General features: G+C 44.1%; 1 protein-coding gene across 1 annotated transcript in view; it reads right to left on the reverse strand.

Annotated features, from left to right (window-relative positions):
• Window positions 1–888: 888 nt before the first annotated feature.
• Window positions 889–23,235, reverse strand: part of NOTCH2 (notch receptor 2) — a 179,067-nt gene continuing 156,720 nt past the window's right edge. Inside the window, exons 22-34 of the mRNA XM_028163310.2 lie at window positions 22,689–22,821; window positions 18,966–19,202; window positions 16,193–16,305; window positions 14,736–15,241; window positions 13,026–13,373; window positions 12,036–12,178; window positions 11,623–11,833; window positions 11,075–11,171; window positions 9,426–9,594; window positions 8,527–8,828; window positions 7,574–7,721; window positions 6,471–6,568; window positions 889–5,538 (exon numbers count right to left, since the gene is read on the reverse strand). Of these exons, the coding sequence (XP_028019111.2) occupies window positions 4,150–5,538; window positions 6,471–6,568; window positions 7,574–7,721; window positions 8,527–8,828; window positions 9,426–9,594; window positions 11,075–11,171; window positions 11,623–11,833; window positions 12,036–12,178; window positions 13,026–13,373; window positions 14,736–15,241; window positions 16,193–16,305; window positions 18,966–19,202; window positions 22,689–22,821 (3,894 nt within the window). The 3' untranslated portion in view covers window positions 889–4,149. The remainder of the gene's footprint in view (window positions 5,539–6,470; window positions 6,569–7,573; window positions 7,722–8,526; window positions 8,829–9,425; window positions 9,595–11,074; window positions 11,172–11,622; window positions 11,834–12,035; window positions 12,179–13,025; window positions 13,374–14,735; window positions 15,242–16,192; window positions 16,306–18,965; window positions 19,203–22,688; window positions 22,822–23,235) is intronic.

Here is a 23,235-nt window from a genome sequence, read left to right on the forward strand (position 1 = left end):
GGCAGCCCTTGGCCTCCAGCCCTGCTCTCCCTTCTTGCATTTCATGCCTAGGAAAGCCCTGGATAGTCCCTGCACGATCAAGCACTAGGTTTCTACGCTTGCAGTTGCAGGAATAGGATGTGATGGACAGCCCAGATCCACTGAAATAGGTTTCCATGGAGCAAATTTTCGTTGCCACAGAATCTGAAAGGCTCTGAGAAGCCAGCCCGTAGAGAACCAGACTTGGGCGAGACATTCCTTAGCTCTCAAATTCATTCTCTCTTTACACCATTTCAAAACCCAACATGAGGACTCAAATGTGTTTTATATAAAATTATAACACTCAGGATAACCAGTATATGATACCAATTGCGTTTAAAATGCCATATATACCATCAATGTCAAGTATTTGTGTTCAAACATCTCACTGATTGACAAGTAAGTGCATGAATGAACTTGGTAACATCTATATATGCAAAATAATATTATATAGCTGTATATTTTAACTCTATACAAAATTTAAAGAGGAATAATATTGGAAACTAATGGTTTAGTTAATAGCAGCATTGGTTTTATTAGTTATATCCCAAATCTCAACTCTGGCTTTAGCAAAATTCTACGTTTCCACTGGAAGGCACTTTGTCCTGAGCCATTGCCCACTTGTCACCAGTTAGTGCACAGAGAAGTAACTCAATCTTGTGATGCTTCCTATCTGGCAGAAGCTTTCTCCTCAAAAGCATTTATTTATTCTCTGCCTGGTGAAAGAAAAAAAGACTAGTGCTAGGCTCTGTGGGATTCAGAATGAAAAGAAAATGTTTTCCCTCTCAGCAAATTATGACATCATAAGGTAAATCATTGCAAGACCAGTGATGCAAGAATGGAAAATAAAAACCGCAGTGCCCATTGAGCTTGACATGTAACGTTTTTTTATTTTGTGATAAAAATGCTTCCATATAAATTTCGTCTTAACTACTTTTAGAATGAAACTTTGAAAATTAAAAACAAATTGTGCATTTTCCTTACTATGTATAGTCAGGAATATGCAGTCATTTTACTGGTTATGGGTTTCTCATACAAACAGATATTGTATCACTTTTAAGAGAAATGTACACAAGGAAGAAGCCACAGTACCAAGCAGTTATGAATGGGAGCCTCAGGGCATATAAACTTGTCCTCTCAAACAGTCATTATACATTCAGTATATTAGTTAAGGCCAAAATCCCCAAACCACCTGCCAACAGAACATTACACCTTTGGTTCTTTTTTATGCAAGAATTATGAACTAGCAAATTTAATAATAAGATGATATAATGGACTTGCGCATCATAGCTGACTGCTTACATAAAATCTTTAGCTCTCAGTCTCTCTTTCCCTCAAACCTCTCCCTCCCTTACCAACATGTAAGTCAGAAAATGACGCTTAATACAAAAGAAACAAACAAATAAAAAACATATCCCCAAAGGCAGACATAAGAGGAATCAAAGGAAGAATTTATAAAGATAAAACAAGAATGTGGGGGGCACAGAGGGTGACCTATACCTGGCATAAAAGTTGTATCCCATACAAACTTAGTCTCCAATTCAGCACCCATGTGAGAAAGTGATTCTCCATCTTACCTTCTCTTTTACTAGGTCCTATACAACTCAAGCGTTCTTACACTCTAAGCGATTGATAAATGCTTGAAAGGCAGTGTCTTCCTCCTCATCACTGAAGCCCGTTGTCTGTAATGGCAGCTTTCACATTCATCTCCCCAAAACCCAAAGAGGAACAAGCAAGTTAGGCCTACAGTGTGCTTGCAAATGGAGGAGGCTACAAGGGATCAAGCTACTGGATCAGAGGCTGACACTTTGAGGAAGAGGGGCTGGAACGGGATGACGGAGAAGTGCAGATGTGTGGGGTCCATAGTGATCCATGTAGATAGGTTCTCCCCACCTGTGAATCAACAAATGGGTCCAAGGATAAAGAGTCACCGTTTAGAATGATAAAATACTACACACTATGAACAGGGCTGGTAGAGTTGCCATGTGAGAGAATAAAATACAAATGAACAAACGATCTGCTTATATCAGGGAAAAACAAAAATTTTTTTTAATTCAATGAACTTGGGCAAGACTGGGAAAATCCTTTGTACACTTCCATGCGAACAGACACACAGGGTTTCCATACGAAGTCACAGACAGATAAATCAGGTAAATGGGAAGAACTGATGAATACTCCCAGGCAAGGCAGGAATGAAAACTATCGAAACCAACATGGAGTAGGCAGACCACCTATTAATATCTACAAAACGTCCCCCGAAGAACTAATTTTCCACGTGTCATGACATCATAGCACCGGGCAGAAGTAACAGTGTGGAGACAGGACCAGTTGTTAGCTGACTCAGGGAGAAGAGGAAGAAAAGTATGTTTCTCCTCTTTCTAGTGTTGGCTAGAATGCTTCGTCCAACTTGACAGAGGGTCAAAAAAGTTGCCAACACCACAAATACAGGAAGCAGACTCAGGTGGGATACAATCACAATCTGAACATGAGGATGACAAGACAGTGAGTCTGTAATTGCCCATTATCATCTAGCAGGTGACTCTATGAAGGGAAAATGTCCCTGATAAGTGTCCACATTAGTTCCCTATCAAGAGAATCTCATGATTGCTGGAAAGGAAAAGAAATGGTAGCAAAAAATAGCAAAGGCTACCTCATAGTTCCTCCCCTTCCAACCTTCTTATAAGGCTGCTTAGGCCCTAGAAAACTAGCCAACATTCTATTTCCCACACTCGAACACAGAAAACCCACGTGTTCAGTGAGAACCTACTGGGTGCCCCAGTAATCAGACCCCACAGTATGGAGGGGAGCTAGGTGAAGGGGCCTGGAATCAGAGCGAACATCAGGAAGTAGAGACTACGGTCATCTGACTAAGGGAAGACGACTGTCACAGGGGGCCCTTGAGCGGAGGAAAGAAATTTCACTTCTAAACAGCGAGGGAATATTGTTTGAGACATTTTCTTCTTGGAGATATGTGGAGGGGATGGCTCAACAGCTAAGATGATCTTCATCTGCTGGATGTGTGAGTGAAGCAGGCCGAGCGTTCTAATATCAGGGAACAAATGTGTTTCACACTGGCAGTCAATGGAATGCTTGGCAGGGACCGGTCAGCGGGTAACCACTCCTTCGTTGCATGAGTTAGCTTATCTCTTGGTCATTCCAACATTCCAAACCTTTGTCTGTTTGGGTTTTTTAAGGGCTCATATTACCTACACTGCCAAGGATAAACCTTCACACTTACTAGGCCCACAAATGGAAGAAACAACAGATTCTTACTCTTCTTCCTCGTAAGGTTTGTAGGAATCCTGCATGCAGGCAAGAGAATTCAGGGGCAGCCTCTTGAAGGGGGTTCTGGTCCCCTAAATGGGTTCAAAGAGAAATATTTTGTTCCCCTTCTTCTTTTAGGAATGATATTATGTAGGAGAATGCACTATGTCCATTTTCTAAAGAAACATACTTGAAAGTTTTCTGCTGAGAACCATAAAAGTAAATCCCGTGAGACTCCTAGGGACACTGGGAAAATAGGAGGGGAAAAGAAGGCTGCAGGTGCTTGCCAGAGCAGGAATGATTAAAAGCACAAAGGTCCTGCCCTATAACATGCAGGTGGGGTTCCAGCCACAGAGAGGTGCAACGATTACAGCACCAAGTGAAGTCAGAAGACTTTCCAAGGATGAGAATATACGATAGGTCAACTCCGGCAGAATTCCAGGGCACAAGTCCCAATAGGACTCTACTATAGAATCTTCTCATGGATATAGCAATAGCCCCCAAGGCTGAAAATACAGTCCAAGCTGCAAGAATGTCTGCAACAGGCATCAATCTTGTTGCCCACACCGAAGAGAGGAAACGCGGTCCCAAGTCTTGTATTCATCTTGCAATTCCATGAACCTGGGCTTGATGGGCAAGAGATTACAAGGAGCCTTGTCCCTCCCCTGCTCCCAAAACCCTGCAGATACACAGTGAAGCTAATAAAATTGCTTCCTTTGCATCATCTACAAGATAAGAGCATCTCCTCTCCCCTGCCTCCGGAAGCTGGTTCCAGAGATTTCTTCATTTCTGTCCCGGACGACCTTCATTTGCTCCTCAGCAGCATTTACGATAGGAGTTCTGTCCCTACGCTGGAGGCAGAGTGTTTCATGCGTAGACCTGCATGTTGCTGCGTGGTGGCTCAGACATGTGTGCCCCAGGTCCCCGCTGACCTCCTCCAGCACCCCCAGGAGTGGGGCTGGTGGTCACATCTGACCAGTCAGAAGCAGAGTGGGGGGATGAACTTGACCACTGGTCAGGAGACTCTGGGGATGGTGTCAGGTAGGGGTGCTCACCCTGGAGGTGACCACTGTGACTGGGGGTTCTCTCAGCAGCATTGGAGGAAGCATAGCTATGCTGTGAAGGGGGTGTGGGATACTTGCCCACAGAGGCTGGAAAGGGATGGTAGGCTGGGAGAACGGTCTGAGCAACCTGCCCATCCTGCTGGGGCATCATGGCAGTGGGAAAAGCCATACTGGGCAAACGAGCCATTTCTGGAATCTGATACATGGTGGGCAGGGTGCCTGCAACAGCTGGAGGGCAGCTGGATGGAGGCTGGGCAGCCCCGGCTGGTTGGGCAATGCTGCCTTTGGGGATTAGCTGGAAAGTCACGATGGGGGGCAGGGGCTCTCGAGGGGCAGGTAAATGCTTCCCTTCAGGCGGCCTGCTCTGGGGAGTTATGCCAGGGTGAGTGCCCTCAGCTGGAGCCAGGACCATACCAAACATCTCGTTGTACTGGGTCTCATTGACCTCCACACGGTTCACCCAGTCCGCTGGGACACTGACTGGATGTAGCCTGCCCAAGCTCCCCGCACCGCCACCGCCCGGGGGAACGATGTGGTGGTGCGACAGCAGCTGGCTCACTGAGGGAAGCACAGTGCTGGCCCCGTGAGCCAAGGGCTGCATCTCATGAAGGTTAGAGAAAGACAGTGCATGCTGTGCATGGACCGGGGCAGGGGGGGCAGCAGTGGCCAACACAGGGTTGGGTGAGGCCTGTAAGATTCCGGGGGATGTAATCATCGGAGAGGATGTGGTATCAGAAACATATGTGTGGGGAGATTCTAGGGAATCGACGGGGGACAGAGTCACTGAGCTCTCAGACAACTGGCCCTTGTCACTCAGAGACTTCTTCCTCCTACTCCCCTTGGCATCCTTGGCCTCCTTGGCAAGGTTAGGGAGGCTAGCGGGCACAACACTCTTGGCATTGGGCCGTCTAGACTTCTTGCCCATCGGGGTGTGCTTCAGACTGAGAAAAGATCTGTTGGGTCCACAGATGACAGGTGAGAGAGCAGAAGTCAGCACGGTGCCTGGAGGGCTCGGGGTCACATTGTACTCATCCAGCAGGCGCACAATGTCATGGTGCATGCGGTCCCGAGCCACGTCCCGGGGAAGACGATCCATGTGGTCTGTGATGTCCCGATTGGCAAAATGGTCTAACAGGATCTTGGCTGCTTCATAGCTCCCCTCCCGGGCAGCAAGAAACAGAGGGGTCTCTTCCTACAGAAAAGGTCCACACAGAGCACATTTTAATAACACTCTTGAGAATACAGCAGTGTTTCTCAATCTGTTTGTTATCATTCCTTTGGACGTTTTTTCCTAACTTCCTTCCTGCATGAAATTTTAGTATCACAGATAAAGTGTATAACTATCTACGTACTGAATGGATATCTGTACTTTATACATAAAGAAAGTTAAGATTACTTTACCCCTCCCTAAGAACCAATTTTGCCCCATTGAGTGCTACATCTCCTTAGTGGGGAACATGTGAGATAAAGCATGTCCCCAAGCCAGAAATTCACTTAAAAGAGCCCTGAGCTTATCCAAATAGGGACCTAAAAGGAATAACAGGTAGAAATAAGAAAGGTATGAGGGGAAGAACCTAAAGCATGTATAGAACTGGGAAAAATAAGGGAAAGTAAAAGAAAGAAGAGACAAAACATCTGAGAGAAAGAACTAACATAAGGGAAAAGAGGAAATGAATGAGAGAAGATAAGATGAGCAAGAGAGGGGAAACATGACATAAAACTCAGAGGAAGAAAAGCAAACAGGAAAACATCATGATGCCCAAGAACAGGGGGGAAAAAAGTATCAAGAAAACAAATAAGAACAAACAAGTGAAAAGGAAGTGAGTGTGAAAAGAACGAAGACCAGGAGAAAGGGAAATGTCAAAGAAGAGAAAGGCAGAAAAGGCTACACCAAAGTTATTGACAGGAGAGCCTGATGCAGACTGAGTACTGAGTAGGCAGAGGGTCAGTCCTGACACTTCCCTGGATAAGCCCAATACAAGCACTCCAGCTCTCTGGACCAAGTTCCAATCTGCTTCCACCTTTGTCTATCCTTATCACAAGAGGAGCTACAGGAGAAAAGCAAAGGCCTGATAATCTGAGGCCCTGCTATGCCTGCCCTCCAGCTCAGAGCCCAGACTGTACCTTGTTGTCCTGCATGTCTCGGTTGGCCCCATTTTTCAACAGCAAAAGGGTCGCCTCCACATTATTCACAGCAGCTGCCCAGTGAAGAGCAGATTTTCCTGCAGGAAAAAACATTTTTAGGGCTTCCCTGGTGGTGCACTGGTTAAGAATCCGCCTGCCAACACAGGGGACATCGGTTCGAGCCCTGGTCCGGGAAGATCCCACACGCCGCAGAGCAACTAAGCCCGTGCGCCACAACTACTGAGCCTGTGCTCTAGAGCCTGCGAGCCACAACTACTGAAGCCCGCCTGCCTAGAGCCCGTGCTCTGCAACAAGAGAAGCCAACGCAATGAGAAGCCCGGGCACCCGCTTGCTGCAACTAGAGAAAGCCCGCGTGTAGCAACAAAGACCCAACGCAGCTAAAAATAAAAATAAAAATAAAATAAATTAAAAAAAAAACAAAAAACAAAACATTTTTATAAGCAGACAGAGCAGAAGGACATGTCCTACTCCTACTATCGGGAAGCATCAGGACTTGTACTAGGAAACCTTGAACTTCTCAGACAGCAGTAGGAAGCCAGTTCTCTCTGGGGGCCCACAGGAAAAACCCAAGAATTATGTTCATTTTCCCCTATTCTAGAAATACTTCAGTACAGGCTGCCTAGCCTTCAGAAGACCTCTAAGTAAAAGGATCATCTGTCTATGGTACCACATCCCCCACATGGCAGAATCTACCCTGTCACACACTGAAGACAATAACCTACTTATTTATTACATGCCAGAATGCATAGTTAGAGTATCTCACAACCCCCACCTCCACAATGAAGTTGGCTCTCACATCCTCATATCAAGAGTGGTGTGCCTGGGAACGTACACAGGGAAACCTTCCATAGACCTGCTTTGAGATCTGAGAACCCTCACTAAAAATCCCTTCCCAGCTTCATCTACGGACCTCCCACTGTCTCAGATCTCTGAACTCAATATGGTAAAAGGAAGAATGAATGACTGAATGAATCTTCAGTGGATTCGGATCTGGGACAGCTCATTAAGGATCGTGCAACAATCTTCCTCCTTAGAGACTAGCTTTGCAGGTAGGAATCTGAATTGCTGCTTCTCATCCCTACCGTGGTCGTCCACTGCATTCACATCTGCTTGGCAGTTGATCAACTCTGCCACCATTCCCTCCACAGCTAGGCGGGCAGCCAGGATCAGGGGTGTAGTGCCATCATTCATCCTGGCATCTAGATCAGTTACTCGGTTGCGGATCAGTATCTAGAACACGAGAAAATACAGAAAAGAGAGTCATCTGGATACAAAAAATAATGAAGCTAAGATAAGAAATAACAGCATCAGAGCTGAGGCTACACTGTAAGTCCCTGGAGGACAGGGAATGTCTTGTTATCTTTGTGCCCATGGTTCTACCATGGTCAGTCAATAAATATTTGTTGAATGAATGAATGAGGGAATAAATGGATGAATGAAAATACATGGTGCTCAAGCTTTACAATGGCTATGTAAACTAATGTACTTCTACTTTCTAAAGAAAGAAGAGGGATGTGGGAAAATACCACAACCTCAACTATGGTGTATAGGTTAAGATGATACAGCATGCTTCCAATTTCCTCATGAGGGTAGACTAATAGGGCATCAGGTATTCATCATGAACTCATGTCAAGAAACCCACCAAGGAGCAGCTGGAAGCCCATATGGTCAGATAAATCTAGAGGGAGAAGCTGACACTAGTCAGAGGCTTCATAACAGGTATCACTCCCATCTGATCTTTTCATTTGGGAGGCATTTTGCCACATCAGAAACAAAACAAAGCTAAGCAGTGATTAACAATCAGAAGACTGGTGTTTTCTGCTATTGGCTCTATTATTTCCTGGCTGTAAACAGTCAAGTCTGTTTGCCTGCCTCCCTTTTCCTGCTTTCCCTTTTCCTTTCCAGCAAGCAGGACTCTATCATCTGCCTTATTCTCTCAAAGAATCATTGAACAAATGTAATGGGATATTAAGTGCCTTAATAAAGGGGAAATATACTAGATCCATAAGGAACCAACTCTTCACATGTTCTTTACCTGGAAGACACCTTGGGCATCAGCTGCTACTGCAGCATGGAGAGGGCAGCGGCCCATGTTGTCCTGGGCGTTGGCATCTGCACCTGCATCCAGGAGGCGCTTGGCAGCATCGGCCCTCGAGTAGCGGGCTGCAAGGTGCAGGGCCATCTCACCAGTCCGGTCTGTCTGGGCTTGGAGGCTGGCACCCTGGTAGACCAAGTCCGTGATGATGTTGGCGGAAGAGTCCTCCGCATCTTCATCTTCATCACTCATATCTGAGCTGCCTCCTCGGAGAGAAGCCAGCATCAGTGGGGTGCACCCATCTAGAGGAAGGGAAAATTCCAAAAAGTATTCGAGGAGGGGAAGGACATTAATGTTCAATTAACCCTATTGTTGTTCGATGTGAAGAAAATTATTCTTTTGTGAAGAAACTCTGTGATTCTTGTGGTAATTGGCAATTGACTTTTCCTTGATAATATCCTTTCTGTAAAGAGCAGCTATTCTCTATGTTAAATAAGCTTTCCTGTTCAAGTTCCTAAGTGCTATGTTATTTTAAATTGGACAACTTTTAAAAATATCCACTATTAATAAACTATGTGCACTAAGGTTCGAACTAAACAAATTCTCTATTCCTCTGCTTTGGAATATTATTTTTTTGTCCTACTAAAATCTATCCCAAATAATCAGCCTATTTGCTGTCGAGCATGGTGTATGTGAAGCAATGTGAAATCCTTCCCTCTTTTCTCATATAAATTCATAATTTCTGCAAGCCTGTGTTACTTAAACATTCATTTCCTCAAGCTGATTTCCAATCTGTGAAAGCAGAAGGGAGCATATCACCAAGTGGGACAAACACAGGGATAAGGTGGAAGCCAGGGCAGGCACGCGCAATGAAAAAGGGGAGGCTTGCAGGTGCTGACCTGGGCCGCGGACGTTCACATCCAGCACATCCACCTCCTGCTCTGCCTGCGGAGGAGTGAGAGCCAACGATGGCGTCCTACGGATATCTGCAGCTTCAAGGTGCTGCTGTGTCCATGGCCGCCGATCGATGGGATCATCTTCTTCTGAGAGTAAAGCCTCATCTTCAGCCTGAAAGGAGAAGACGACTCTCCCTATCAATCTGGCCCACGCCAGGAGCTGCAGACAAGGAGCTAGTCCGGAGTCTCCCATCACTTCTAATCTCCCACCCAGTTTTCTCTGTCCTCCTATCTAACCTTCCAGATTATTATCCACATTGGCTTCCCACTGCTCTCATGATGTGGTTCCCATCTACCTCGCCTGCATCGTCTGTACAACTCTCCTAACCTCCCCAAGCCCATACTCTAGGCTTCAGCCTTACTACGTCACCTATATTACCTACCTAACATGCCATCTATAGATCCCCAAAGCACCATTTTCCTGCTTCTGGGCTTTTGCCTATGTTGTTCCTTCAGCCTGCCATGGTCTCTCCCAATTCTTTGTCTGACTAACTCCTGTCTACCCTTCAAATAGAAAGTAGGCTCTAATTCCTCTTGTTGGTCCTAAAGAACACCCTCTGCTCACTCTGCGTAACTGAGCATGTGTTAAGTACCTACATGGCACTACATGGCCGTTCCCACTGCTGCCTGAAAGGTTCCTCACAATAGGGAACAAGCCTTGCTCAGGGTTGTCTCCTTGCACCCCGTATTTAACCCAGTGCCCAGCACAGAGCAAGCATTCAGGAAGTATTTACTGAATAATAATATTATTATTATAATTTTAAAACCAGCTGCCCTTTATGAAGTATTTAGTATGTGACAGAAAATAGGTAAGGCAATTTACACGTAGTGCTGTATTTAATCCTCACAACAACTCATAGAGGAAAGAATTATTATTATTTTCCCTATCTTACAGATTAAGGTAATTAAATACAAAGAGGTTATAAGTAATGTGCCAGAGTTTTGGACTTGAATCCAGTTCTGACTATAGCTAAAGCAATGTTCTTAACCATCATGGTGTACTTCATGCCTGTATTCCTCAAGCATTTATTTCCTCAAGCTGATTTAGACTATCCTTGGGATACATGCATATCCTAGCCATGTATATCTATGGGTGAATGGTCTCCTTTTTCATGTCAGACTCAGCCCAATGTACCTCTTACTTCTATACGGCTTTAGTTTCCAGGGCTCAAGATTTGAAGCCTCCAAACTCAGTGGTCATTGGCTCTCTTCCACTGATTACTTCCACCTTCCCTTCCAGAAGGAGAAGTACCCAGAGAGGATAAGGGAGAGATCTAGCCATGAAGGAAATTGCTATTTACACACAGTAGTCCTTATTCCAGTACCATCAGCATGACACTCGAGGAAGGAAGCATGTTTGTTTTATTATTTTTAAAGAGTTCTTTTTGAAAAACTTACACAGGTAACCCAAGGCCATCAGTGACCTAAAGATTCCTGCTTTTTCAGACAACCTAGGATAGCCTCTGCCTGGGCAACATGTAAAGAATATCACCCTTTTCTCCCATTCATGACACTCTAGATACCAAAGGACAGAAATATGAAATGTGAGCAGATAATGGATAACAATGGTGGTTCTACGATGGCTAGCTTACCTTGGCTTTCTTTGGCTGGGGCCCTTCATCGTCGACCCAATGTTCACTTGTTCCAGAACCAATTAGGTTAGCCTCTGAGACTTGCACTGAGAGATTTCTGATGTGATGGAAATATGAAGGTGTAAAATAAGAGCAGATGTTATATCATAAATGAACATAGAAGTTTTCAATACTTTTTCTACCATCACACACTCTCATGGCTATAGTCAGACTTTCAGGGCCTTTGGCCCAGGAAAAATGGGCAATATTACATCCCACTGCCTGAGGAAATATCCTTTCCTTTCCCACTAATCAAGAGCTGACGACAAAAGTGTGCCTGTCTCATCATAGAAGCTGAGGACCACTGTGATTATATGTACAGAATTGAAGCATCCAGACTCTTTTGTTATTTTAGAGTCACTCAGTAGGCATCCAGAATCATGGTCAAGTGTAATAACACAGCATGGCCAGAGCTCAGAATATAAAATCATGATTCAACAAGATCTGCTTTTCCTCTTATCCATGCTCATTATCACTGTGAATGGTAGCTTGGCGGCAGACTCCCTTACTTCAGCCCCACGGCATCCTGTCCCACTGGCTCACGACGTTTGTGATTGCTGGAGTCACGGCGAAGGGTGAAGCCTTCAGGCAGCCAGAGGGAGCCATGCTTACGCTTTCGTTTTGCCATGATAACCCCCAGCAGGATAATAAACAAGACAATAACAACAGCAACAGCAAGTAGATAGATAAGCTGGGTGCGTTTTGGGGTCAGGGATTCACCTGAAAGTGCAGAGAGACAGGGAAAAGTGATGAATAAAACATCCACCCCTCGATATTCCCCCTACATTCCTTTAGAGAACAACTTTAACCTCACCAGCCCTAAGAAATAGAGAGCTGCACATTGTAAACTATGCCCTGTTCTTTCTGCCCCCAAGAGACACCTTTCTCCCCATACTTTCCCCTTAATTCCAGTGCTACTCACTGACAACAGACACAAGAGGGTACGACAGGGTCCCCTGGATGGCGTGAGACGCCAGAAGAGCTGCTGCAGCATCCGTATTCTTGAAGCACTGGTCTGAATCTTGAACACACTGGCGGTTGTCAATTTCCAGGAATACCTGAGAGCTGTGGGAAGCCGAGGGGAAAGAGGTAAAAGGGAAATGGTGAGAAAATGGAAGGGTGTCAGTCCAGGAATCTGCGTTAGAGAGGGTGACATGAGCCTTCTTCCTCACCCTCAGCCTCAGGCTCTCCACCTCTGGATGCTGCCTCCAGAAAGATCTCAGAAATTAAGATGTTGTCCATCTAGATCCTAAACACTAATTCTCACTTGGGAGATGTCTTGCTATCCTTGGTTTGGCTGAGTCTAAGCATTCTGACTTAGGCAACATGAGACAAAGTAAGAAAATGGGGTGAAGCTGTCTTTGGTGGGCTTCTCCTACCCGTTCCAACGTACTCAACGGTACATAGAGCCACTCTAAAAATACATCCCTGCCCCTTGTTTTTGTTCCTTACTCTCCTTTGTCTCTGCATCTGTACTTCAGCTAGCTATCGAGTTGAACACTGTGAGATATACTAACAATGTGGGGTGCGAATGACAGAACATATGCAGAACATCACCATTGTCAAAGAGACATAAATGGAGGGCCTTGAAAAGAAGGCCAGGATTCATACAAAGAGGAGTCATTACTAGAGGGATTTAAGGTAACTCTGGCAAACGGTTAGAGATTCTAGCACTTGAGGAGGCCGTCCTGACATCCTGCCCCCCGCTGGCTCCAGCCCACTTTTCAGGATCCTCAAATCAAGGCAAACCTTTAGCACTAACTGTGAATACTGGGATCATGGGCTTGTGTTACTTGGTTGGCTCTTCTTTTTCTGACCTTCCATTTTTATAGGTGCAGTTATGACTTCTGCGTATCAAAGTGCTCAGCTTGATAAAATTAAGCTTTAAGAAGTTCAGAAGTTAAAAACCTACCCAGCCACTTCCTGTTCTTGATCGCCAGGAAGGGACCTGCGCGTCAGTCTCTGCTTCTTCATGGCAGCTGACTTCTCACCATAATAGGGGTAGACCATGAGGTCCCCCTGGGCATCCCGTTTGATGCGTAGGTTGGTGTGGAGCAGGGTGCCCAGCGCCCGCAAGAAGCTGCGGGCATCCTGGAGCAGCTGTTCAGGTGGCATCAGCACCACAATTACCAGGGTGCCGTCTGCCAGGTTTTCTGGCCGGTCAGCAGCACAGTCCAGCCCATCCCAGCCACACTCCTCACTGTTGCATCCCTGGTCACAATGGTTGTCTTTGAAGTGGTCTGCACAGTACTTGTCATATCTAGGCAGGGGGAGGCAGAGGAGGAAGAGAACAAGGTAAGGGTCTCAGACCAGACCGGAGCTCTAGTTGGTTTCCCCTTGGAACTAATGTGGATTTTCCTAACCATTTTCTATGGCTCAGATTAGATCCCGAATGCCCCATGAAGCCTTCTGTGACTCTCCTATCCCTGTCTTCTTAGAGCATATATAGTCTACACCCCTTAGTGTCAGTGAGTGCTCTCTGAATGAGAAACAAAACTGTACTCACTACACTCATGGGCCCCCAGGCAGCTCATAATCTTGTTAAATCAGATCTGTAAACAAATCTGGAACAAAAATCTACTTGGTTCATGCTTCCTTTATTTTTTCTTAATCCATTGCCTCTAGGCTTTCAGAAGTAAAACATGACTCTAGAGAGTGCTTCCAGAAACTGGATTGTAGCCCTGTACCATCAAGAGATGCTGTACAGTGGACCATGTTGATATGGCCCAATTCTTTTCTAATCAAGACTGAATCCCAGCTCTGGAAGGTAGGTGGGGAGCAGTGTGTCCCACACAGGGTACCAGATCTAATTTGTACAGCATCTTTCAAACACTGGGAAAAGGAAATTGAATCCCAAAGCCCAGTGATGCAAAAATCATTTTATTTCCACTCTCCTCTCCTCCCTGACTCACATCCCTTGATGGTTCCACCACCTAGCACAACTTGTGCCACTCTAGCTCAATGAGGAGGTCAGGAGTAGCTGTATGTGCTTTGGCAAGTTCTTGAACCTCCTAGGTCTCAGTTCCCTCACCTGTGAAAGGCCATTAACAATACCTGTGCCTCACAAGGTTGGTGAAAATTAATCAGAGTTAAACTAAATGGGGTGACTAAATGGAAAGTCATTATGTAACCCGCAAAGCCCCGTATAACTGCAACAATGAAGACCTGGAGGGTTAAGCTGCCTAAGCTAGCTTATATGCTTCCTGATAAACCTGATGGGGAAACCCTGTCTTAGGGAAAGGAATGGGGCAAATAGAGAGAGGTACAGACCTTTCCATCCATCCTGCAGGCAGGTTAAGTGAGAGGCTGCCTGAGAGTGGGTAACAACACTTCCAAAAGTTATTTCCCCCAGGAGGTTGTGAGAGCAGCAGGCGAGGAAGCAGAGACAGGCAGAGAGAGGGCGGCTGTGCAGTGAGCGTTCCCGCACCTCCGGCAGCAAGGGGGAGCACAGGGCAGCGTGCGCTGGGACAAGGCTGACGCCAGGAAGAAGAGGGCCCCAGGGCACCAGTCCGAAAAGCAGAGGCAGCTTGGGCTGCAGCACTGGAGTGGTTAGGAGCAAGAACAAGAAACCAAGGCACGTTAGTGACAGCGTCCCTCAGTTCTGGGGGCCCTGGATGCTTACTTGCACGTCTTGCCATTCCTCTGGCACTCAAAGTTGTCGAACAGGCACTCGGCCGTGTTGCACAGCTCATCGCACTGGCTGTTGATGTAATCCCAGCAGGGAAGCGGGGAGGAGCAGTTGGCCCAGGGGTTCTCCATGGTGAGGGAACAGTCACCCCCATCCCACTGGCAGGCATGGCTGTTGCAGGCCTCATCGCAGACGCCATCCCGAGCTTTGTCGGCACAATACTGGCTCAGACAGGTGGCAGGAGGGGTGCTGGTGGGAGCTGTGTAGAATTCACAGTGGCTGCCCCAGAACGGCGGAGAACACTTGCAAGAGTAATAAGGAGGCTGGCGCTGCGGGTAGCAGCTGCCCCCGTGCTGGCAGGGGCTACTGGCACAGCCTGAGTCGCAGTCCTGGGGGTTGGGGCAGAAGCAGCGGGGTCCTGAGGCTGTGTGCACACACTGCTCCCCTCTCCTACACTTCACTTGTCCACAGCTGCTCTGGCATCTCGCCCCAGAGAATCCCTGTGGAAATCAGGGAACAAATGAGGATGGCAGGCTGACTCTTGAGGGCATGCCCCATTTTCCCTCCCAATCCCCTCTCTGCCACACCTCTAGGGAGGTGAAGACTAGACCCTTGGCTAAGATTCCTCCGTGTAGCCTCCTGGACCAAGTTCTAGGAAGAGACCTCTTCAAGTCAATCTATAGGTGAGGGCTGGCGGTTCCATAGGATGAATATGGAATTTTCTCACCCTAAGAGCTCAGTTCTAGAAATGAAGTCAACAGTTCATGGTAGGATAAGAGTCAGGTGACACCGTATCTATCAGCACCTTTCCTAAGCGTCATTAGATCACTCATACAGTGACTTTATAGGGGGAAAAAACTCACTTCAGAGTATTAGGTGTCTAAAAAACTTTCCTATGCCATTTCGTTCTTGGCCTTCTTGCTCAGTCCACGCCAAGGTTACTGGACAGGTTTCCTTTTGGTATCTCTCCACACGTAGTGATCTGTGTTAGGTTTTAGCCTCTGGCAGTAGCAAAAGTGTTTGCACAGCAAATGGCTAACGTTAGGCTTCCTTCTAGTTGAAGAAGCAGCCTGCTCTCAAATAGTCCCTGCCAAGGAATGTGAGCAGAGTGGCATTTCCAACCAACTCTGTCCCAATCTGGGCAGCAAGACTACCCTCCAGCACAAGACCCAGAAGCCAGAGACACTAGCCCTGACTTCAAGGGAACGTTCCATTGCCCTTGGTGCTTCTGAAGATTGACAGTCACAGATCAGGGAGCTCACTGTTTCTGGAAGTATTTTAACAGTTCTAAACGGAAAACTGAAGCACTTTCTCCTAAAGAGGCTAAAATTAAGAAATGTCCCCACCAAGATAGTTCCCCACAGAGCTCGGAAACACCAGGTTTAATCTCAGCTTCGTCACAGACTGTGTGGAAGAGAGCATCCTCCTTCAACAGGCAACACGGCACTCACCGGGGGACAACGACAGATGAAACCATCAGGCATGTTGCTGGCCACAGCACAGGTCCCTCCATTCAGGCAAGGCATCTGGGGACACACATCGACGAAAGTTTCACAGTGACGACCTCAGAGTAGAAAATGAAAGGGTGTTTTAGAAGGCAGACGTAGTAACTGCATGTTACAGAACAGAACACTGCTGGGATGTGAGCCAGTCAAAGGATTAGAGGAGGGAGAGGTATGAGAATTAATTTCTAAGCCTAAGGGAACAAAAGAGGATGAGGAAGGCACTCATTGGATCTCAACATGCGTGGCCCATCACTGACTCAGGGCAGTTCCCTCATCTGTCTTATCTACAGTAATAAGCACAAACGGCACACATACGCGCTTGAATCGACTCACAAAACAAGAATCGACTCACAAAACGAGACTCACAAAACAAGAGTTTTTACAAAAACAATGACTAATCCCTCCAAAAAAAAAAAAAAGGAAAATGACATCTAAGCTTTTTTTGAAGGCACTTTAGCTTTCATGAGTCAAAAGAAACATTTAGCAAAAGTGTTCACTGCATTTTAACACCGTCTATTTCATAAGAGAGGCTACACCAGACCAATACATCTAAATGGTGATTAACATATACACACTACTCTATATAAAATAGATAACTAACAAGGACCCTACTGTATAGCACAGGACACTCTACTCAATACTCTGTAATGACCTATATGGGAAAAGAATCTAAAAAAGAGTGTATATATGTATATATATAACTGATTCACTTCGCTGTGAATTCACTTTGCTGTTACTTTCACAGCAGAAAGTAACACAACGTTGTATATCAACTATACTATGATAAAAATTAAAAGAAAAAAACTAAGAAAATGGGTGATTTGCAGTTTATAGCGAATTTTCATCAGTGACCTCTCTTTTCAATCATTTTCTAGCCTTTCTGTAACCTGATTGGCACTGTTTCAAAACACAGCTTAATATTCCCAGAGTTAATGATCTCTAGGCACAGTTCTAAAACAGAAGGTATCCTGAGCCCACTGTTCCATGACAAACTGAACTAAGCAAATGAAATCATGGGGGGGGGGGGACATGAGGCAATGTTGGGGCCTTTTGGCAAATAGCAGGATTCAGGCCCCATCTGGCCTTCAGGCACTTGGAAGGGAAGAGATGGCTTTAAAAATTAAAATGAAATTAAAATAGCAATAATTTTGGCCAACCAGAATTATGGGGCAGGAGTTACAGATGTTTGTTTCTTCAAATCATAGCAGCAGACGGTAAGCAAGAGCAGCCTCCACATTTGCACGGGGCTCAGGGACTGATGGTCCCTTGATGTTCATCTCAGCATCAGCACCCCACCATAATCGCAATCAATGAGTCAAAGGATTTTTTATTCACAAGTGTAGAAAATGTAGAAACACCACTTCCTAACTAGGGGACCCCAATTCAAGGTGGCCTCCATTCCTTCCTTCATCTATTTCCTTCTTTCTTTGTAAGTGCTTATCATTGTTTCCAGATAAAGGAAGCCTCAGAGGTAATGAAAGGAACAGGAGTCAGTTCTGCTCTTCCAGCTTCTCAAGCACATCATGACCAATATGAGACTACAGACAGATTGTTCATATTCTTTCTGTCCAGTGTTGCCTCGAAGGCACGATGTTCCTAATGGATTGTTTCTCTTTTGATAATGTACGTAGGCATCTTCTATATTTCAAAATCCATCCCATTTTTAATATAATTCCCAAGTTCTTAAAGGTAGCACATCTTCAAAATTGGAAGGAAGAATGACTGGATATAATAGGCTCAGAATGTAGCAGAGTCCAGCCTGCCAAACTATTAGTAAGTAGACTACTGCAGACTCTCATCTGACTCTCAAGGAATACTTCTACAGCATAAGATTCGGATGGACCCCAGAAGTACAAAACAGATTTCTGAGTATCTGATGATACTGCCATATTTAGACATAAACAACTATTTTAGCTCCCCAAAGTCACCAAGCTGCCCTCCTCCAGAAATAATTAGTAAGTGTCTATGATAAAGTCCCTATTCTGAGGCAGGACTTGGTCATCTTTATAATCTGTGATGAACACAGCCAAGTCTTAAGACTGCAGGTCATACTTGTGACTTCTGAAGTTTTCCTTTTCAAACCCTCATCAACCAATTTTGGTTAAACACACTCCAATTTGGATCTACTCCCTTTAAGTGTCCTAGAAGACCCTAAGCCTCTCTGGATTCCCACAGAGGTGGAAAGGTCACAGTGGCAGCGAATACCCAGTAACTCAAGTCATTGCATGCCGAAGGAGGCAGGGTGATGAAACCAGAGTTAGATGTAAGGTTCCTGAAAACAAGTTGTTATTTTGCTCAGATGAAGAGTTCTGGAGATGGATGGTGGTGATGGTAGCGTAACAGTGTGAATGTCCTCAACACCACTGAACTGTATACTTAAAAATGGTAAAGATGGTAAACTTTATGTTATGTGTATTTTACCTCAATTTAAAAATGTTATTTTGCTCAACTACTCCCAACATTCTATTTCTTTTTTTTATATTTCTGCTACAATATGATATAATAAATGTATAACAAAAGAGATAGCGTCTCTCAGGAACAGCAAACATTGATGGAGCACAGACCTAAGAAAAAATTGGGCCCTTGAATGAAGCTGGTCTAGTTTTTCATATATGAGAAAAGCTTCACTCAGGTCTGGGATGTGTAATACAGGGCCCAGTTTCCTCACTAAAATCCCCCTCCGAGGCAGAGTGGCTGGGGAGGCTGGAAAGTCGCTCACCGGTAAAGGCACTGCGGCAGACACACAGGTAGTCGTTGGTAAGCTGTATGCAGTCTAGGCTGCCCTCAGAGCTGCAGGGGTTGGAGAGGCACTCGTTGATGTCCCCCTCACACCGCTCTCCAGCAAAGCCAGGCAAGCAGCGACAACTGTAGCCCCCAATCCTATCCACACACTGACCGCCATTAAGGCAGTGGGGACCCCTGGCACAGTCATCAATGTTCTCTTCACAAAGCAGGCCTGGAGGAAAGAGAGGAGAGAGAGAAAATCATGACAATCCTTGGAACGCTGCTTTCCAGCAAGGGAGAACCACCCTTGTTGGCACTTTCACAATTAGTCAGGTTACATTCCTCAGTCTGCGGTGGGAACTTTTAGGTCAGGCAGGGCAAAACACACGCTTGATCCAGGACAGCTGCCATCTTCTTGGTCACCAGTAAGGAAAGAATGTACTCAGGGCTTCACATGTACTCTCCCGCACAACCCAAAGAAGCAGCTCATTAGGGAGTAGCTAACATTATTTTCATTAATTTATTCATTTTGATTCAAAATATAAAAACAGTTAAAAAAATAACTAAATAAATAGATTACAAGTAAGAATTGGAAGAATTCTTGGTAAGAATTGGAAGTAAATTTTGAGTGACATAATTGACTTTTCCTGTAAAATAGTATAAGTGCACTAATATCTTATATTGAAAAAACAGAGGGGAAATATCCTGTTGAGAGCTCAAAGGTTATTCCATTTAAAACAGAACTCATTTAATGTGCTGTAGTTGTAAATGAGCCATCAAGCATGAGTATCCATAAATATTTTTGAGAAAGAAACAAAAGAAATCAATGACTATTCTAGAAATGATTTCATGATTAATTCAAAAAATTACAAAAGAAAGGAAAGCAGTTCTGTATTCCTACCGCTTGTAATAGCAAGATTATTGGAAAGAAAAGAAAAATGTAAGAAAAGCCCTCATTTTCAATAGCAATAGCAAAAGATACAATACCTAAGAATAATCTTAACAAGAAATGTGCTACACCTACATGAAGACTTTAAAATAGACCTGAAAGACTCAAAAGGAAACTTGAATAAATGGAAAGACACTATGGTTTGGTTAGGAAGACTCCTCATCATAAAGATGTCAGTCTTCTTTACACAAATTCACAAATTTAATGTGACTCCAATAAAAATACTAACAGGATTTTTAATAGACAATCTGATTCTAAAATTATATAGAAAAATAAACCACAGCCTGGAAAACCCTGAAAAAGAAGATCCTTAATATTTAAAGCAGAGAGGCATTGATAAATTAATAGAATAATAGAACAAAGAAGAAAGTCCAGAAAAACACCCAAATACACATGGGAATTTAGAATTTGATAAAGGTGCCATCTCAAATCACTGTATGAAAGATCAAATATTCAGTAAATTGTGTTGGGACAAATCAGTAGCCATATGGAAAAAGTCCTCCAGTATTCTAGTACTTGAAGAAAATATGTGAGAATTCCTTTATAATCTTAGAATGTGAACAGTGTTGCTGACTAGGATTCAAAATACAGAAACCATAAAAAAAAAAACTGATAAATTCAACCTGATTAAAAATAAAGTCTCTGCATGAAAAATCCCCATAAAGAAAATTAAAAAACAAAAAATAATACATCAGGAATATACTTATATTTTGTTTCATAGACATCTGTTCTCTGTAAAATATTAAGATAAATAACATAACAGGAAAAAAAGGATACAGATATGAACAGAGAAACCATAGAAAAAAGAAAACCAAATGACTCTTAAATAAGAGTATGTCCATTCACATTGAGGAGAAGCCCATAGGTTTGCTCATACACTGCAATTCAGTAATATCAACCAAAATTACAAATGCACATATTTTCTAATCCAGCAATTCCATTTCTGAAAATTTATTCTACAAATACACTTACACACATGCTAGACAATTCACATTTCTATCATTAGGGCACTGGTTAAGTAAAATATGGTATGCCCATAAAAGGGATTTCTGCAGAATAAAAAAGATTAAGGAGGTTCTATATTTTGATATAGAAACATCTCCAACTAAGTAAAAAAAAAAAAAAAACCAAGTGCAAAATACTGTGTCTAATCTATCTTCAGAGTAAGAAGTGGGTATTAAAAATATCTTTGTCCTTGGCTTCTATGTACATAAAGAAACTCTGAAGGATACATTTAAAAAAAACTCAAGAAAGATACACAAAAAACTAAAGAAAAGTGGTGTTTACTTGTTTGTGAGAGAAGGAGAACTAGGTATATGGGAAGGAGATTTTTCACTGTATGCTCTTTCTACGTGTGTGTGTGTGTGTGTGTGTGTGTGTGTGTGTGTGTGTTGGGGCGGGGGGTTGTATAAAATTGTGGACCATGTGCATACATTACCTATTAACAAACTAAATCAAAAATTGCAAAGTAAAAGCAAACCGGTATTGCTCCCACTCTCATAGAATATTTGGTATTCTATGGACTGCTAGTAAAATGAACACAGATGCTTATCCTCCCATCAGAATAGAACCAGCAGTCATGAACAGACCTATCAAGTAAAAGAGAGGTCAACCTCAGCCTGAGGCAGAAGAACTGTTACAGTTAGCTCTTGATGTGGGGGACTGGAGGCAACCCAGGCCAAGATCCAAAGCTCAGGAGTATAGAAAGAAAAGCAATAGTGGTAACTCTAGCAATGAGGCTGTGGGACTTGAGAGTCCTCTGGAATGTTCACCAATGGCAAGAGAAGTCAAGCCAGGAGAAATAAATACCACTCCACATATCTAACCAAACACAACAGTATAATAACTCAACGAGTTCTAAGTATGACAAACTCAAAGAGATCCACACCTACACACACCATAAAAGACAAAGAGAGAATTTTGAAAGCACCAAGAGAGAAGCGACTCATCATTCCCCGTTAACCTCGTTGCTCAATAACTAGTACTAGTACTAGTGGGGTACTCTTCCATTTTAATTTAGCCAAACTCTGAACTCAAGAAGGGTAAATTATCAAAATTCACTGACACAAAGGTCTAAGACAGTATAAATATTTCTCTAACATTCTATTCTCTTTGACAATGAGAATCGATTTCCTACCATTGTGGATGGCCTCTTACTTTTTATGTTTTTCACAAGCTGCTCAGGGCAGGTACCATTATAACTACATCTCTTCTAAAAAACAATACTCTAAGCTCTTTCCAAGAGACTGTTTGGAGGCAGGGGAATGCCCCTGGCAAAATGATGGCTCCATCATCCACCATCTAGGGTTGTATCTCATTAGGTCTTACTGCAATTCTTTGTTACAGTCTTGGGCCATCAGTGCTCTCCCCTGGCCTTATGAAAATAGGCAAATGTTTTCATGTCATTCATTTCCCCACTTTATGGAGACAAAACTTGGCAAGTTTAAAAAAATACATGAGCTGGTAAATATGAATTGTTTTTTCAAGAGGCCACTAGTTGTCTTCCCTTGAAGCACCAAGAAATCTTGCTAACCAGATTAACTTTGTTGCAACCTTATTTCATTTTCACATTCTGTGTTTCATGGATTCCAACAACAACCAGACAGAATTGGAGTCAGAACATCAGAGTTAGGCAAGAGATGAATGAAATGGCTTGAATTACCAGGATTCAGAATAATGCTTGATTTTTTAAAACCCACTCAACACTAAAAATGCATTTATAACTTAGAGAATGCCCTGGATGGAAGACAGGTAAGGCTGATTTCATACCCCGAGTGCCTGGTGGGCAGGAGCACTTGAAATGGTTCACAAGGTCGATACAGGTGCCTCCATTCTGGCATGGCTGGTTCTGGCACTCATCCACTTCATACTCGCAATTGACACCCTGATATCCTGGGACACACTGCCAAGAGCAAGCAAAACGAACAAGAAATATTGGCCCACTGTAGGACACAGACCATGAGAGCAAATGAGATCTGGTAAGTTACTGTGACCCTCTTCCCCCAACCCCTACCCAGCCCTTGTACGCTTCTCTGGCATCATCACACTCTCTACTAACCACCTCGTGCAGAGTTAGCGCACATCTTACTGGCATTTATCACTTCCAGCCGAAAGTGATAAAAAGCCACTTGAAGGGGAAGGCAAGGACTGAATATTCTGAGCGATATTTCAGATGATGCCTGTGCAAAACTTTTGGCCCTCCTGTGTGCAGGCTTCCCCTAAAATATGCATTCCTGTGTATGTGATGAGGACCCTGTGACTCACTCAAATGGTATGTGTGGATGGTAGTAAAGATATCACATGTATTGATCTCCAG

The sequence above is a fragment of the Balaenoptera acutorostrata genome, chromosome 1 (genome assembly GCF_949987535.1).
Source record: "Balaenoptera acutorostrata chromosome 1, mBalAcu1.1, whole genome shotgun sequence".
Taxonomy (NCBI): Eukaryota; Metazoa; Chordata; class Mammalia; order Artiodactyla; family Balaenopteridae; genus Balaenoptera; species Balaenoptera acutorostrata.